The 17673-nt window shown below is 40.8% G+C and overlaps 2 protein-coding genes and 1 non-coding gene across 4 annotated transcripts; 1 reads left to right on the forward strand and 2 right to left on the reverse strand.

Moving 5' to 3' along the window:
* Positions 1-31: 31 nt before the first annotated feature.
* inavaa (innate immunity activator a) lies at positions 32-9088 on the reverse strand. The gene is made up of 10 exons (XM_030422007.1): positions 9026-9088; positions 4376-4472; positions 3713-3846; positions 3455-3577; positions 3127-3361; positions 2990-3043; positions 2643-2868; positions 2057-2206; positions 1279-1966; positions 32-829 (listed from the first exon to the last, which is right to left on the reverse strand). Exons 2-10 carry the CDS (start codon positions 4437-4439, stop codon positions 737-739), a joined length of 1767 nt encoding a protein of 588 aa, XP_030277867.1. The 5' UTR covers positions 4440-4472; positions 9026-9088; the 3' UTR covers positions 32-736.
* Positions 9089-10835: 1747 nt separating this feature from the next.
* On the reverse strand, positions 10836-14916 carry LOC115584636 (protein FAM107B). 2 transcript variants are annotated; one of them, XM_030422187.1, is made up of 5 exons: positions 14728-14916; positions 13169-13196; positions 12494-12602; positions 12263-12407; positions 10836-11456 (listed from the first exon to the last, which is right to left on the reverse strand). In XM_030422187.1, the coding sequence occupies exons 1-5, from the start codon at positions 14749-14751 to the stop codon at positions 11355-11357; spliced, it is 408 nt and encodes a 135-aa protein (XP_030278047.1). In that variant the 5' UTR covers positions 14752-14916; the 3' UTR covers positions 10836-11354. The 2 variants fall into 2 exon arrangements, with proteins under 2 accessions (XP_030278047.1, XP_030278046.1); XM_030422186.1 differs by having other exon boundaries at positions 12494-12632.
* A 1377-nt stretch (positions 14917-16293) lies between these two features.
* LOC115585866 (small Cajal body-specific RNA 2) lies at positions 16294-16598 on the forward strand. The gene has a single exon (XR_003984789.1).
* Positions 16599-17673: the final 1075 nt, after the last annotated feature.

Below are 17673 nucleotides of genomic sequence, written 5' to 3' on the forward strand. Positions count from 1 at the left end.
ACAATACCTCAATGACAACAGGGGCACAAACTTAACTTGAACTGCATTTTTTTAATTATAAATATACAAAAAATATCAAAACTGATACAATCACTGTATTAGTAACAAAGCACCATACTTCAGTGAACACATTCATCAAACCACCGTTTAAGGCATCAGTGATTAATTATTAAAAGTTAATGGTAAATGTTAAGATTCAGCGTACTTCACATCAGACAGATGTTAAATTTCAACTATATATATTAAAAAGAGCAATACATTTTCAAAGGTTTATCAAAACATCAGTAATAAGTCTTTATGTTGCAAGGGGGAAAACTTTCAAGAATGCATAAATATAGTATAATATTAAAAATTATATTAGGAATGGGCAAACTTATTTGAGAACTACTGTAGGTGAAGTTTGTGTGCAAAATGTGTGCCAGCCACAAGGAAATCATTTAAACCACAAGCTTGTTTTAAACTTCATGATCCACTCGACACATTTATGAAATTGTGTGAGGCTTAATTCACCTCAGAACTTTTAGAAACATCTAATAGAAAACAATTTGAAATAAATAAAACTGGCATGCCACCTTACGTTAGGTTTAAATTAAAAGACGAGAGAGAAATGTGCTCGATAGGTCCACGTCTTCATGTCAACATTTAATCTCACAGAGAGCCTTAATAAATACAGAGATAAATAAAAAGGAAGAACACACATCCTACTGAACACACTGCAGAGCAGCAGAAGTCTCAGCTACACCTGGCTTACGATTTCAGCATCCTCTGCAATGAACCACTGTACTGGAGTCCCATCGGCAGCTCTCTGGAGAACCACATTACCCAGACCCTGCACAAGCAGACAGGAAATCAGTGATCATCTTATGCATTACAAGTACAAATATATTGAGGAGATGAGTTGAGTAATTGATTAGTCCATCAAAGGAACTTTGACTGTTTTAACATTCGCTCAATTGCTTTAGTCCTTTTAAAAGCAAAACAGAAAATTCTGCTTTGCAAAATGTGAAAATGTTTTGATTTTCCATGTGTTATGATTAAACTGAGTATCTCTGGGTTTTGGACTGTTGGTTGCACAAAATAAGACATTTCAGGGTGAACTTTTTTTCCATTGGTTTCTGATGTTTTCATAGATCAAACAATTAACAGAACGGACTTATATATTATGTCATTGTTAGCTGCATGGGTAAAAAAGACCACGGAAAAGAGTGAGTTACTGACCTATAATTTTAAATCACAGTGTATTGGTGGCCTATTTTGCTGCTGTATCACTGAACAAACCTGTTTAAATGGAGGCAGATGAGGTGAGGTGGGGCTCAGAGTGCTCTGCTGATCCACACAGCTCGGCCGTAACTTCTGCAGCTGGTTCCTCTGATGCCAGGACTTCAGCTCCTCTGATACGATCTCTCGGGGCATCAGCCTGATGGCGTGGTTCGGATACTCCTTCAGTGAGGGCGTTCGCACCAGCCTGGTGTAAGGTGGAGGAGGTTTTAAGATTCCCCTCGGCGACAATGCTCCCTCCTGCCACTGTCTTTGCTGAGTGCTGCGTGCCAAAGGCGGGGAGGACACAAAGCACTTCCCCATGTCCAGGTCTTGAGGGGAGAGGGGGCCTTCGTCGGCCCTGACGTAGCCGAGGCTGGATTGAGACTGGCTGTTGTTCTGGTGTGAGCTGGAGAAGCTGGAGAGCGCTTTCTTTTGCGCTCCAAAGTGGAATCCATAAGGCGGTGGGCAGAGCTTTGGGATCTCAGTGGGTCCTTCCCTGCCAGGAGAGCTGATGTAGGAGGAGGAGGAGGAGGAGTGCTCTGAGCTGCTGTCCTCAGAGCTAGACTGGTAGGGGCGCAGCAGGGAGCACTCTGGAGAACGCACCATGAAGTCAGCCGCGCAGCACCGCTGGGGCAGCTTGGCTCGCCCTCGATTGTTCTCAGAGCTGAGGCGCTCTTTGTCAGCAGCTTGCTTACTTTTGGGAAGTCTAAGGAGAAATGGAATGTAAAATTATATTAGACATGTTGATATGCTCTAAGCAAATCAGTGTACCAATGTATCTGAATTCTTAGTGTACCTGAAGGACTGGGAGTACTGTCGGCGCACGTGCAGCTCAGGGGTGGAGGGAGCACTGGTGGAGTGGTTGTGCCGCAGGGCTGCGTTTTTGATAAACTGAGAGAGAGGAATCCTGCAGCTCTCTGCAGACACTTGCGTCCCTGCTGGACTGCTGCGCACCAAAACAACAGAAAGAATGATGTGAGAAATGCAATACAACTACAATATGTTTAGTAAATTTGACAACCCCCGATGAGTGACATGTTTTATGGATATATCATTCATATCTGACACCCAACAATAACACTACAGAAGAACTGATCAACTGTACAAGTACCCTGTATAATTAAAGCAGTTACTGCAAGCAGTTTGTGTAAAATTAGTGATTTTGAGACATTTTGAACAAACTATTTCCTTCCTCATCTCACTAACTGAATATAACATATAGTATATAATAGTACTCAGGTCTTCCTTATCCTGTGAGATATTTCTTAAGTTTGTATCTTACATAAAAGATCTGTACTTTGTGATTATCTATTTGTGTGATTTCCTTGACAGATATGAATGACACCCAGTGAAGCAGTGTATCAAACAGTCCAGACTCGTACCTGGACCTGCTGCTGGAGGCAGACTGAGGTTTAGTGGGCTTCTGAAAAGGCTGATCCAGACTGGACTCCTTCCACGGAGAGTTCTGGATGGGGGAGCGCTCGTACTCCACACCGAGCTGGCTTGATGACTGCGGGGATGACTGCAGGGTCTTGGCTGACAGCTGGAAGGGGTCTGAGTAGGAGGTGCCCAACACTGGAGGAGAGAGAGGGCTGGGAGAGTCCACATCTGTGGAAAACAGCAAGCGTGAAGCAGGACTGTCAGGGTCAGTTTTGTTCTGTTCTGCATGTTTGTAAGAGAGTGATGATCATTTTCAACGCTTATATGTAAAACTGTACTCCCTACTCACCATCATCCAACGCCACCACATCAGACAGGGAGCTGTCATCAGACATGTTCAGATCTGTACACAGAAAAAAAACATTCAGTGTGTGCTCATGAGTGCAGTGCACAGTGTATCCTGAAGAGGGCAGTAGTGCACCTTACCTTTGTTTTGGCTCTTTGAGATGCTGACGCATGGTGAGTTGCACTCGCTCTTGATCCTGTGCTGGACCACGGCCTCCTTCAGATCCTTCACTTTCTTCTCCTCCCTCTTGCACTGCTGCAGCCGGCTCTTCTTCTGTGGTTTACTGAGGTGGCCCTCCAGGGAGAGTTTGCGGGCCGCCTCATAAATCTGCTGCTGAAGAGCCAACTCAGTTTCCAGTGCCTGCAACTCTGGATCCTACAATGAAGTCACATTCTTAGTTATAGCTGACGAATAATTGTCCCTTTAGCTAACTTTTCTCAAGACTATCCATATTGATGTTGTCCGTACCTGTTTGTTCACACGGATCAGGCCTTCATCCAGCTTGAAGGAAGCCCCAATCCTCCTTCTGACTCGGGGTGGCTTCTCGTCGGGCATCAGAGGATAGTCTGAGTCTAGTTTACCAGTCAGCTCCTTTGAATTAAAAATAAAAGTGTTGATTACAAAATCAAGACAAACTTAATGCATTTATAACTTCTCCTTTAGAACTATTACAGAGCACAAATGAATGTCTTAATGTGTACATGCCATCATGTTGGAGTTACTTACAGCCTCCCTGATGCAGAGCTTTCTGAGCTCCAGCAGGCAGAGCTCCAGACGCTCCTCCAGAGACTGGTGCTTCAACTTCAGGGCTCTGGTGTGGGTGGTCAGGTCCTTCACCGGGGACGTGGGGCTGTCTGGACCTGCATTGAACACAAATGCATCGGATCAGATCTATCCGCATCAGCATCTGTCTCAGCAATAGAAATAAATATAATATTCCCTATTTGATATTTGATGTGCTGTCTTGTAGTGTTGTCCAAAATATCAATATGCGATACCATTTCTAATACCACAGGGAAAACACTGAGGAAATCAAATTTTTTAATTGTGTGAAAAGATAAATATAACAAGGCTGTAACATGACAATGAGAAACAACTTTGCTTTTCTTGGTTAGTAGCAGGGCTCAGCATCAGACTGTAGGAAACATTAAATAACATTTGACTCTTTTCACAGTTAACTGAGTATCTTTGGGCTAACTAATGTATTGTAATTTGATTTTTGATTATGAATGTTGAAAGTGACAATGTGAGATGCAACTTTTTCTTTAGCTTGCTGTTCACACCAGCAGTATTTGTTATGTTTTTTATTAATTATGTTTTCTAAAGCTGTACGTCTTTTTATGGAAATCATATGCTGTATTTTAGCATTTTGCCATGATGTTTTCTCACCAGAGTGCAGGATAATCCCACTGTCAGTGTCACTGATCTCCTCTTTGCTCTCGATGGCCGTCATCTTCACGATGTGCTCTGGAGTTTTTAGAAATACCTGTTGAAATAAGCAGATATTAGTAAAAATTAAATTGAGCTCTTATAACAATAGACATTCTCCTGCTGTTTTCCTCCCACAGAGCTTCATTCATGCTGATCCTGCTGCTTTGCTTAACAAAAGTGAATGACTGGCGAGTGTCCTTTCACACACTTATCCATGCAGCTCTACCTCCTCCTCCTCCCCCTCCTCCTCCCTCCCATGCTCACTCACAAAAGAGGCAGACCCCCATGGTTGACTCGGCACATGTGCGGGGGTTAATCCAAATCGTGGTGCCATGGTGACGGGGCATGGTGCGGCTGGCTAGGGGAGCGTGTCGCCATGAGGCGTGTCAGAGGGCGTTTAAAGAGCCCAGACCCCGAAAAAGAAAGCAGATGGCAGCGGGAATTACCGCCCTCATGGACTGCACCTGTTCCCCCCACGCACCCCTCCCTCAACTCCTATTCAACCAGTGTCCAGAAAACCCTCTGGGGGCTTTGAAGTGGAAGAATGTCTCAATGCTGGGCTTGTCCACGCAGCATCAGATCACTCCTGTGCAATGCTGCCCATTTCACTAACGCACTTTCACAAACAGGCGAGCACAATGCGTGTTTATGGCCCTGCTCTGCTCCATTGTTGCTCTCCACCAAACATCTGACTGACAATAAACAGAAAACGAGAATGGGAGAGGAACGACAGGCGAGGAGAGGAAAACAATGACAACAACAAATTGGAGATAACATATATAGATAAGTCAAGACATTTAAAACCTGGCCAGGAGGTCTGACTGCACTGTTTTTGTGAAATCAACTCAGGACTAGACAGAGGTTACTTTTGGGTTCATCAATTTATTATCGATTTCACATGTCTCTCATCACCTCCGCCTTTCCCCTAAAAAAGGGCTTCAGATCAAAAGAAACAGCATTACAGGCTCTAACATGATTAAAGGACGTCTTCAGCCTGACTCACTTCAACGCCACACATTCATAAAAAGATGGGTATAAACTTGACAACTCCTTGAGCAGTCCATGCGCAATGAGAAGTACATGACGTCGGGGTTTTCTTTACCATGACAAGGCTTACATGCAGGACTGTCTAAGCTGAATTTATCTAAAATCAATCAGCATGAAAACTCACTGAATGATTTTTCCCAGATTTAATTCTTGTAGGCGGCTCCCAGTGGACTTCTCTGGCAGGTTTTGTCTCAATGCTTTTTGGGCGATGTCTATCTATCATCATCCCTAGCTTATTGCTAACTTTGTGTAGGGCATGAGACCAATGAAGATTTCATGTCATAATTATTCACTCATCCAGCATAACTGCGAATCGCCATATACTGAATCATAAAAATATTCTTAAAACTTAAAATAAAAACTAAAACTGCACTAAAACAATCTGGGATCACTTTAAATGTACATTTTGTCAGGAAACACGTCTTTTTTAGTGAAAGACAATCACTCAAACAATCTTAAAAAAATAGAAGGCGCAAATAGATGATAAATAAATGGTGGTAACCTCATCTCCCCGTCGTTTTTCTATAATCCGTAGCACTTAAACATCCGATTTAATCTGTTTTGTGGGCCATACAATGTGCAAGCCATGCCTTCACCCATGGTGACAGGTTTAGGCAATTCAAAATAAATCAGGACACCAATATAGTACTGTCCATTAGCAAGGTCGACAACTTTTCAAAGTAATTTGTCTGAGGATAATTACGATTATCTGGCTAATGAAAATTGCATTTTATGTACATATATATATATATATAAAAGGGTACAATTTTCTTGCAGGAGGAGCCCCAAACCGGTTCTGTTTTCGACAAACCTAGGAAAACACTGAAAGATGTGTTATTCATCAGGAATAAAGGTGATATGAAAACAGACACCACATGAATGAATATGCTGCCATATCTGCTGCGTATAATCCTCAACTCTTGTCTCATTCTGTGTTTGGAGATTGGTATCAGGCCTTTTCCTGCAGGGACCAGGAAGACACAGAGCCCGAGCTCCTCTAACAGGATATTATTGTGTATCCCACAGGCCTGACCTATTCACCACAGCAACTCATGTGAACTGATGCAGCTACAGGCAGCCGGTAGCACAATGAGGCACAGGCAGCTTGAGTCAGTAAAACAACACTGCAACAAAGGCCCTGTATCCACCAACCGGCCTCAATAATCTACTGTGGGCGCAATATCTGCTGACGACTCCGCTTCGGGGCCTGAGCAGCGTCGTTGGGCCAATATTGAGACAAGGCTGAGCTCAGTGCTGAGTTTTTAAATGTGCAAGGTCGGTGCCCCGCTGTACTCTCAGACGCAGCAATCTAAAAGACGTCAACAGGAATCCAGCCTGGTAATCAGAGACAGGCAGGGTAATGTGGGATTTACCCACTTACACCCCATAACTCTCTGAAGCCTTTCACAAGAGTCTGTGGTCGGAGGTCTAGGCTGAGTGAGTGGGTGGGTGGGTGAGTTTGGGTAGACCAGCAGATCTCACTAGACGCTGCAGCTTATTGCCAAGACGCTGATGCCATTTGTCATAGCTTTCATGCAAACCTGGAGTCGTGGGAGTGTTGAAAGTATACTGTGAGACAGAGCCAAGATACTTTTCTTGATCGTGTGTAACAGGAATAGCAGTCCATTTCCTGCAGCTGCTGATAGCACAGTCTCCACCCTGCAGACTTGATTGATGCAGTCATAACATTGTAATTGCGACGTGTGTGATCAACGCTAACGACGACTATCTAGGAAAGTGTCAGGGATGGGAGATGACCATCCCACCCATCCTCGCTGCTCAGCAGACCATGACAGCGTAACATCTACGGAAGTGGGTGTTTATGGCAAGAGATCATGATGTGGATTCACTGTCTCCCAGACTTCCCCCACCACCCTTTCCCGTGAGCCCCTGGAGTTGCGATCTCCTGGAATGCCGCCACCACCGCCGTGCTCATTACCACTGTGGTCGGCCCTGGAATTACCGATGAGGACCAGCCTCGCTGAGGAAACAGTGAGGGATGCCTGGAACCAGACCGAGGCCTGTTCGAACCCTGTAATTAAGATTCTCCACTGAATGCTGATACTATGGAAGAAACCAAACGACTTTACAGCATGCCTTATTTCAGAGTCTGATGAAAAGCCAAAATCCATTCAGCAAAACGGACCCACACTGTACACAATGTGAGCTGCTGGACGAAAAGTGCATCAATGTGGGGGAGCGGCAGGAGAAAAAAAAATATGAAGTGTTATGTTACAGAACGCGTCACTGGAGTCAGATCTTTGTCTTAAAGCAGTGCTGAGTGTGGAAACTTTACGGACAGAAAGACGCTGTGATAACAGTCTGTATCAAAGACTAAAACTCTGTCAGCCTCTTTCCTTTGTCAGATCAACACTGTGAAGAAGTGCAGGGGTCTTAGTTTTCCAGCAGAGACAATGCAGGGGTAATAATCAGCCTGCTCTCAGTCACTGCAGGCCATATGCTGGCCAGACACAGCAGCCCTGTCACAGCATAAACACAGAGGGCAAGAAGAGATGCTCCATTGTTCTGCAAAGGCCGATGGGCTGCCTGGGGATCATGACACCTTGTCTCTCTGAGTCATCATTTCTGTGGCCTATGAATGAACACTGATGGTCATCTCGGACAGGATGTGGTTACAGGTTTTTCACCCACAAGTGCCCACCGTTCACAAAAGAGCCGGGGGGACTCCAGGGGCATAACAACATAGAGGTGTTGTCTTTAGCACCACAGTAGCACTGCATGTCTCTCAACATGTGGACTGTAGGAGATTGTGTTTGCTCTGCTGCTGCAGGCACAAACAACTACCACTGACCAGAGCGGTGGGTGCCCCACATAGGCCCTAAAGTGGAGTTTGTCTGTGAAAGCAACCTGTTCATGAAGCAGGGGAGGTGACTGAACTGCACAGACTCAAAACAGTGTTCCCATACATCTAATTTGTATTCATTACTCATAACTACTTAGTCTGACAGATGGAACAGCTCTTTCTTTATTTTACATTAATTTATCCAACACTTTTGGAAGAAGAGCAATGGTGGAAGAAGTTGGGCTCGACTAAATCTACTACTAAGTTTACTAAACTAAAGTACAAATCACAATACCACACCATGAAGATACTGCATTACATAGGTACATATACAGATGTATTATCAACAAAATGTACTTAAAGTATGAATGTATCAATGAACATATTTTCTTTGTTTTACAAATTGCTAGATCTGTCTAATAAATGCAGGTAAATAAAAACTACAATATCTTCCCCTGAACTGAATTGGCATAGAAGTAGTAGAAGTAATAATACATTACAAATAGTTAGTAAGTGTACTTAGTTACTTATTACAGTGACGTATTCCTTGGAAGTATTTCTATTTTAAGGGTTGTTTACTTCGCAGATATCAAATTAATTTAAGATAGCTGGATAAGTTAACCGATTTAAAACAGCATCTCTCGCCTCACACTTCATCCTAGCTCAATACTAGGCATACCAACACTGCCGCTCCGTGCAAATCTAATGTTTTCCATTTATATTGTGTTGTTAACGTACGAAAAATCATGCGTACTCACGTTATAGTGTGATGTGTGCTCCTCTACAGCATCCTCCCTGCAGCAGCAGGAGTTGTTCAGACTTTCTCTGGTCAGATGTGAAAGTAACGCTTGGGACATCTGTTTCAGTCAACTCCACTTTCTCCATGAAGGGGAGAAGATTAATTGCTTTGTGCCAAAGCATTTCTTTACTAACCAATTCCCTGTTATGTTTACCTTAAACCCTATTGCTTACGTGTTAATGTCTTAGAAAAATAGGTTTTTGCTGTAGTAAGCCTTTTCAAAAGGAAACCTTTGTTTTTGTGCCGGTGATCTCCCCTGACTCGTTCCAAATGGTTTCGCCCGACGCTGCTGACTTTCCAGACACGCTCTACGTATTGACACAGCACGCGACTCACTGAGGGGGCTTTTAATTTGAAAAGACGCACAAAAGAAGAATGGCCCGAAGGAAAGAGACAAGATTTGGTAAAGCCCAGGACAGCTGGTGAGTAAAGTAAAGTAAAAGAAAGTGGTGGTGAGCACAAGCACACACTCAGGCCTTGCTCCCTCCACGATGATGAGCTACCCCAGAACACATAAAACATAATTATATAGCCTACAGACAGATGTTGTAGTTGGAGCATATACACAAATAATATTTATTACAACTACACTATTTTGGCCTACTTGTGCAGAGAATATATTATTCTGTGGTGTTTAATTTATTTAATTCTATAGTTTAGTCTATAGTTGTTGTATTATTTGTATTTTGATAATATACATTTGCTAATCTATCTATCTATCTATCTATCTATCTATCTATCTATCTATCTATCTATCTATCTATCTATCTATATATATATATATAGATATATATACATATATATATGTATATATATATCTTATACAAATAGTGCGAAACATATGTATATATACATATATATATATATATATATATATATATATATATATATATATAGATAGATAGATAGATAGATAGATAGATAGATATTGCTAATCCTCGGGGTAGAAGTAGGCTAATCATGTCTTTTAATTAGAGATGCCTTATGTATTATTTTACTTTAGTTGTGTATATTCAATAATATCAACAGAGTGTAAAGAAATTACAGTTTATGTTATTTTAGTGATGTTGACATAATGTTTTTTGTTGAAGGGATATCTACTGAAGCTGGCATGCTAACCACCTAGCCCTGGCCTGTCCCAGGCCAAAGCTCCTGTGTTAGCATTTAAACACCAACATGCAAATATGACATTTAAGGTAACTGTTCTTGGTTGCTTTTCACCACTGTGCTTCAGAGAGAAATATACTTTTACTCCATTTACTTGACAGCCATTTTTGACAAGTTACTTTGCAGTTCAAGATTTCAGAGATCTTCTTGTGCACTGAAAATGTTCATGTAAAAGTCTTAATTAAGGAGTTGGCTGACACACTGACTGATTGATAATTAAAGTACGATTTGCTGGTTACTCTTCACAACAAATCTAGAGCTACTGCTTTTACCACTGGTTCTGTGTCGCACTATTTGTATAAGATGTGATGCTGAAATGACCTAAATATACTTCTGAAATAACAAACAGGCTACTTTTGTTTGCCTACAGCCGGTGGCTTCCCCGACTCTCCCAAATGTCTCCAGTGCTTTAACCAGGCCCTTGGGTATTCCTAGCCTTTACATCCTGAAAAGCCTCCTCCAGATGGCCTGTGCTTTCTCCTCTCGTCCCGTGATGGAATGAAAAGATCAGCTAATTAAACAAAGTCCCCCATATCCATGTGAAAGAACCACGAGAGTCCTCGGGGAGCAGAGCTGCATGCAAATCAATCTCCACTCTTCTCTGCAAACCATAAAGCCTTTATTTCCACAGCACACGGACTCACTAAAAATCAAAAGTCATGACAGAGACAGATTAACAAACAAACAAATGTGTAGCACAGGGACTATTTCTATAAATACAAAACAGTTCTGTTGAGAAATATCTCAGTTAAGAATCGCATTATGATCTTATAGAAAGTAGAGATTCAGACAATGTGGCCCTTCCAACGATTAAACACAGTCTCCTTTAATTGAGGAAGACGCATGAGGAGTAATTATGAAAAAAAAGAAGAAAATAATAGAATAATGACAATAAAAAACATAAAAAATGTCCACCCTCTCAGTTATTATTAATACAAATTAAGCACTTTGTCTCCCTCATCAGAACCAGAACTGTGACAAAGTTTATGACGACATTTCTAAGTGAATTATGTGTTTCCTGATTCTGTGATATTTGTTTATATGTAGCTCAGCAGACGGTTAACATAAAGATAGGGCCACTATGGTGAGATGCTGCAGGGGCTGATGGGAGCCTCGGGGCCTCACTGCTCAGACACCTGTGTTCGCCTCAGGTTGTCCTTCACACGGACAAACTCTGGGATCTTCTGCTGGTTCTCTCGCTGTCGGATCTCCTCCTGCTCATACTGAAAAAACAAATGGACAAGTCAGTGTGCATATATAAAATTATACTATCAGGTTTCTGTACAAAGTCTGGAAAGTTTGGAAAACTTTTTAACAGTTATGGTTTATGGTTAGAAATGGGCTTGAATTCAAATACAATTCTGGATAATACTTGATTTTAACATAGACTGGTTTTTAATCTCCACAAATATTATTAAGCTCCTTCATATGTATTGTATAAAGCATCCAAAATTGAAAATTAACCAGTGTCTATATCTGTTTAATAAATGTGATGAAATATTTAGCATATTTCCATCTGGAAAGTAATCAAGTAGAATTATTGTGTAGAAAAAAATGGTACTCAAATAAAGTAACAAAAGATTGCCTTAAGTACAGTACTCGCCTAATTGTACTTAGTAATCTTTCCCCACTGACCACTAGAGCAGCAATGATTAGTTGATTCATTGATTATTCTGCTTTTCTTTGTCATTTATGAAGGTAAATGAGGAGTCGTTGGGTTTTGGACTGTTGGTTGGAGGAAATAATTTGCAGTCATCACTGTGGGCTCTGGGAAATTGTTATGATCTTTTTTAACTGGCATTTTATAATCCAAACGATTGACGATTTCTCATGAAAATAATCAGCACATTAATCAGATTAAAGAAATAAAGAAATAATGATATTGACCCTTGAAATCCTTTCATCCACATGAACTTGTGGTAATACTAACAACAACGCCTGTGTGTGTTTTTAATTTCTTTTGTTTAACATTAACTTTGTGAAATATCTCTAAGATGACAATTACTTTGTTACTTTACATGTCTCTGACCTCTTCCAGCTTCTGCTGCCTCTTGCGGAGCTCCGTCTCCAGATCTGAAGGCCCCCGTCGTGCCATCTCCTCCTCCTTGTGCAGATCCAGTCTGCGCTGCTCCAACACTCGCGTCAGCTCCGGCTTCTCCTCCAGCAGCAGGCCCCTGTGTGGTCAGTCACAGCCACACTCACAACACACAGTCCACTCTGCCCTAGTCTGATTCAAATGTCAGTGTGTGACCTGCTGTACCGTTTATGGCTGAGCAGCAGCTCCCGGTGCAGGTTCTGGTAACTCGGCGTCTCCACCGAGGAACCGTTCAGTCTCCTGGGCTGAGTGATCTCGTCGCCATTGAAGTCTGCTGTGGATTGACGGGACAGGGTCGGGGGATCTGATGATCATGAAACAACTCATATCACCATCTCTAATTCCTCAGATCTGATCAATTCAAAGTCTGATCAAATCTTTTAACAGATTAATGGAAAAGAAACTGGTCTAAAGTCTCTGTTTTATATGTTGTTAAGGTTCGATATCAGCCACAAGATAATTCGATAATTTTATTAATGTGAATTTTAAGAAGATTTGAATCAGAATTTGAAAAAATATGAAAAACAACAATTTTTAAAAATGGATTTCATTGGCTTTTATTGAGATGTCATGGAACCAGTCCATCAAGATCAATCAAATAATTGTTCAAATAGATTGATTGGCCTATTTGACAGATCAAATAGATTAAGCAATCAAATATTTGATTAAAAGATCATTGATTGACTGATTGACTTATTCAATTGATCAATAAGATAAAGTAATATTGCATTAGTAACACTTTAGTGATTCTTTACGATCAATCAGATATTCTAATCTACAGTTTCATGTGTGTTTTTCTAAATATTTCTGATGTTTGTTTAGCATTTGTGCATTAAATACCTTTTTTGTGATGTCCATATCCTGTTTTCTGTCGTTTGAAACATTTGAAAGAAGAAAGAAGAAAAGAGACACCCTGTTAGTAGTTTGACAAACAGATTATAAGCAGAGACAAACCTGTTAACACTGATGTGCAAAATCTGGTTTATCAAAACAGCTTCCTTATTTTGATCTCCACCTGAAGCAGGGTATAATTAGACTGTGTAGGAGCTGAAGGGGACGGTGCCTGCTGGGCTGCTTAAGCAGGTGAGCTTTTGTTTACTTGGAGCACGAAGGGGACGTTACGTCCACCAGCCTGTTGATGTAGACAGTGAGTGTCTTTGGGAAAACATTATGTAAATATCTGCTCATAACACAAACAACACAGGACGAAAACTTGACATCAGCATGACATCCCACTTTAACACAATGCAACAGATACCTCTGCCACTCCCAGTGAAACCAGATAGCCAGGAGGGAATGATAGAATTGAGCATGTAACAGATGGCAGATGCTGTCAGACAAAGTCAAGCCAGCCCATAGCAGCGTATTTTGTATCTGAACTGCCCTACAGCTGAACATAAGATCCCTGTGCTGCCCTCCTGAGATGACTAGAGCTCAGAAGTGTATTTGGGAGCGTGCCTTTTACTGTTCCTGTCACTAACATAAGCCTCCAAATCCTGTCCCTCCCCGGGCGCCTGCAGAGAGGCTGAACTGAGAGATAGCCTGACTGGTGATTGTTACAGTCACAGCCTGCAGGGCTTCGATGAATTCTTGCAAAATCACCACTTCTGACCTCCTGCTTCTCCTTACAAAACTTCAGTATATCATCACAAATAGAAAATGGATGTACTCAAGTAAAATACTTAAAAATTGTACGTAAATGTCTACTATGTGGTTTTGGAATAGAAATTCAAATGCAGAAAAATAAGTTAAAATGAAGTTCACTTCCACTACTGAGAACTAGAGCTGCAAAGATTAGTTGAATAATTCATTGATTTGTTGATAAAATGAACATTAATTATGAATATTTTGATATGAAATCAAATTTAAACAATTATTAGTTTTTCAATGATGGCGATGAGACATATGTTCATATCTGCACTACACATTTGCCTACTACAATGCTTTTGTATTGCACTACTCCAGTAATTTGACATGGATCTTGTCTCTGCACTTCAGTAACTGCTGAATAATTTGAGAATTAATGGAGCATTTCTGTGATAATAAAAAGACTCATGAGTATAAATTGAAAATAAAACAACCATTGTTGTGACCACACACACTGCTCACTAACTAAAGCAGTTTCATAACGGTGCTTAGCATCTGATTCAATAATCTTCATCCTCCTGACCTGCAACAACAGTGTGTCATTGTTGTCAATAATCTACAAAGTATGAAGAGGGATGTAAAGCTTATTGGATGGATACAATTCAAAATAAACTAAATAAACCTGACTGTAAACTCATGGAGGCTACTGACAGCCTGACTCAAGTCAGCTAACCCTCTGACAGATGGCCGCCAGACCAGACGTTGACCTCTCACTCACCAGACAGGAGTAAACATTTAAGAAAATAACTCACTTTTCTTGCAGTTGACCCCTCCATGACCAGATGGTTTCTGTCCAGAAACTGTCTTCCTGTTTTAGTCCATTGTTGAAAATAAATCACAACTCCTCACATAATCTGTCTACGGTCTCTTTCTTTGCTGCTTCCAGGTTCAACATATTGCTTCTGATGATGGCTCCTCAGACTCTATGCAGTGCCACCTAGCAGCAGTCAATAGTGGTAGTAGACACTGAAATCTTATTAGGCCATTCAAGATTACCTCACAACCCCCACAGGGCACAGGAGGCTAGATTAGTTAATTACCGCCGACGCAAATGCAGCTTAAAACCAACCTAGCACGGCACTAGTACCAGTCGACTCCTCTACTACTGCAATAACTAACCACAAAAACGACAATGGCTTTCAGGCAAACCAACACTCTTTTACTCAGTGTTCATTGGTTCTTATTGCTTGGATTCATACAGATCAAGTATGAAAAATAGTTGCAGGATATGGTGTTCTGCTCCTCTACAGTTGATCTCATTTAGCAGTCGTTTCCACAGAAATGGAAGTAGATTAAACTGTGCACAGTTTTTCAAACTGTGTTTCTCACAGGTCACCCTGACTTTGCCTTCCTCGCTTTTCTGTATGTGGTTTCTGAGCTGTGTGTTTGTATCACTACAGCTTAAAATAATGTAGAAAAAAGCTTTATGTATGTATTTCTTTGCATCTTTATTTGTATAATTATTAATTCATCAATACAGTATGCAGCAAGACAAATTGTGTCCAGCTGAGGTAAATTTCCAGCTACTTTCACTGATCAGGCCTTTAACGATATAAACATGTTAAAAACTGTGTATTGAAAACTTCAGACTTCCACAGTCATTTTAAAATTAACGTGTGTGGTTTAGCTATTTGCCTTTTACTCAAAAACATGACTTGTTAAAAGTTCGACATTGATAAAATAGATGATAATAAATGTATATTTATTTATGTATTTTTAAAATGTATTCATCACTGCAGTGAATTTTGAATCTGTTCTTTTCTTCTTGAATCAGTTCTAGGGAAACAGACATTTCTTTGGATGTTTTCTTTCATTATAAACACTATGTGAAATCCTTCTTTGGCATGAACTGTGGAGGAAAAGTTACAAATATAATTTAATTTCAATATTGTTTTATGATGTTTTTTTTTCTTGCACTTCACCTACACATATGCATGATTCCTTCAGTTATATTTAATTATAAAGGCCTACTAACAAAATCATGTATTTCTGTGTTATCATTTTTAAAATATATATGCATATATATTTATTATTGTATGATCAGTCTTTAATAACAATTTGTTAAATTTCCCCTGTGTTCATATAGATTTTTTTATCAAAAGTCTTAATTTTATTCAACGAATATCACGTAAAACAGAAAAAAGCTAAGGTCTATTCCGTCAATGGCCACATGAGGTCGCTATACAACTAATCTCTGCTTCCAATGTCCCATGATTCCATGCGGCTCCTCGCTATATAAACAACCCGGAAGCACCGTGTTCTTCATAGTTTGAATGTTTTGTGTGAGTTTTGAACGTGTCTGTGAGTGTTTGGAGAGTGCTTGAGTGAGTGAAAGTGTTGTGTCTGTGTGTTTGAGTGTGTGAGTGAGTGAGATACTCTTTAAAAACCTACACACTGATCTTATTTGATCTGGTCTGAGTTCGGCTCTGCTCTCACCGGAGATGATAGGAAAACCGCTCGCGAGCCTCCATGGCGATGTGCGGATGATTTCAACCTTCAGGGCCTCCACGCTTTAAGTTGTGGTCAGAGGTGATGAATTGATCAGATATACTAGTTCTTGGTGGGTTTGGGTTCGTCTCAAGCCTCACAATGGACAATGAGTATAGAGGCGATTCTGATCTAACCACAACCGAAAAGCAAGCAGAGGGCCTGGACACGGATACTTGGAGCATTTTAAACTTTGCGACCGTTTAGGGAGGCTCGCCTCCTGCTCACGAGACACCACATGTCGTCTTAATGTTTCTATTTCGCTAGAGTTGTCTAAACGCTGTCCAAGTAACAGAGTTTACGCTTATTAAGAGGTTTCATAGTTGAAATACTGTCGACTACGACTGTGTTTTTAGAGTTTAAAAAGAACAATACATTGGTCATCCTTAATCTGGCCTACGGTACAGGTAAACGGTTAAGTCCCAAAAGTTGCTACTCTGTGGTCCCATTTCAAAGGTTAGGTTCACATGTTGGCTAGTCTGAACAGATCTTAAAACAACGCATACCACTAAGTGTTATTGCATGGGTGCTGTAATTATACCTCCTTTCGATGGTTTCAGAGCGAAAATACGTTTGTATTTAGGCCTCAGAGATGGAGGGCAACAGCTGGATTTTTTTGTGTGCAAAAGTGCTTCAAGTTCAGCCATAACGAAGATGCTTCTGCAGTCCGAAGTAAAACAAATGGGTTGTGCATTTCAAATTCTCCATTTTTTGTATTACTATATTTTTGCTGTGGCCCAAGAAGAAAGCACAATGGAAACAAAGAGGTCATTTGCATGCACTAAACAAAGCTGAACAAGATCCCTATGTGACTTGGATGACTAGACTACTGAGGCCTCATTAGCTTCAGCTAAACCTTAAAGTGCAGTTTTGCATATAGAAAGAACTGGAGGCATTTCCAACATCAGACTTGGAAAAACTCCTTCCTACCTCTCTTTAAATGTAACAAAACATATTTACCAGGCAGCAGACATTCCCACACATGGAACCTTGGTAATCCCACTCTACCTGTTTTTCCTCCAATAAATAGAACACCATGTATAGACTGATGTGAGTTGTGCCTGATAAACTGAAAACCCAACATGCTTTGCCCAACATACTGTATGTACACACATAACCTGCCTCACTAGGACTAGTAATATAACCAGGGACTTTTAAGAGGTTGTTTGAATTAGTTGATTTCTTTTTATTCATTTAGAAACATTTATTAA

This window comes from Sparus aurata, chromosome 7 (genome assembly GCF_900880675.1).
Source record: "Sparus aurata chromosome 7, fSpaAur1.1, whole genome shotgun sequence".
NCBI classification, from domain to species: domain Eukaryota; kingdom Metazoa; phylum Chordata; class Actinopteri; order Spariformes; family Sparidae; genus Sparus; species Sparus aurata.

Bases quoted from the DNA above. Each gene is read 5' to 3' on its own strand.
- inavaa (XM_030422007.1), bottom strand. From the start codon at position 4,439: ATGACGGCCATCGAGAGCAAAGAGGAGATCAGTGACACTGACAGTGGG. The intron at 3,362-3,454 runs GTACGGACAACA...ACTTCATTGTAG, and splicing joins TGATCCGTGTGAACAAACAG to GATCCAGAGTTGCAGGCACT. The intron at 3,044-3,126 runs GTAAGGTGCACT...TTCTGTGTACAG, and splicing joins CTCAAAGAGCCAAAACAAAG to ATCTGAACATGTCTGATGAC.
- LOC115584636 (XM_030422186.1), bottom strand. From the start codon at position 14,751: ATGGAGGGGTCAACTGCAAGAAAA. The intron at 13,197-14,727 runs GTGAGTTATTTT...TTCAAACGACAG, and splicing joins AGGGGTCAACTGCAAGAAAA to AAAACAGGATATGGACATCA. The intron at 12,633-13,168 runs GTATTTAATGCA...CATGATCATCAG, and splicing joins ATATGGACATCACAAAAAAG to ATCCCCCGACCCTGTCCCGT.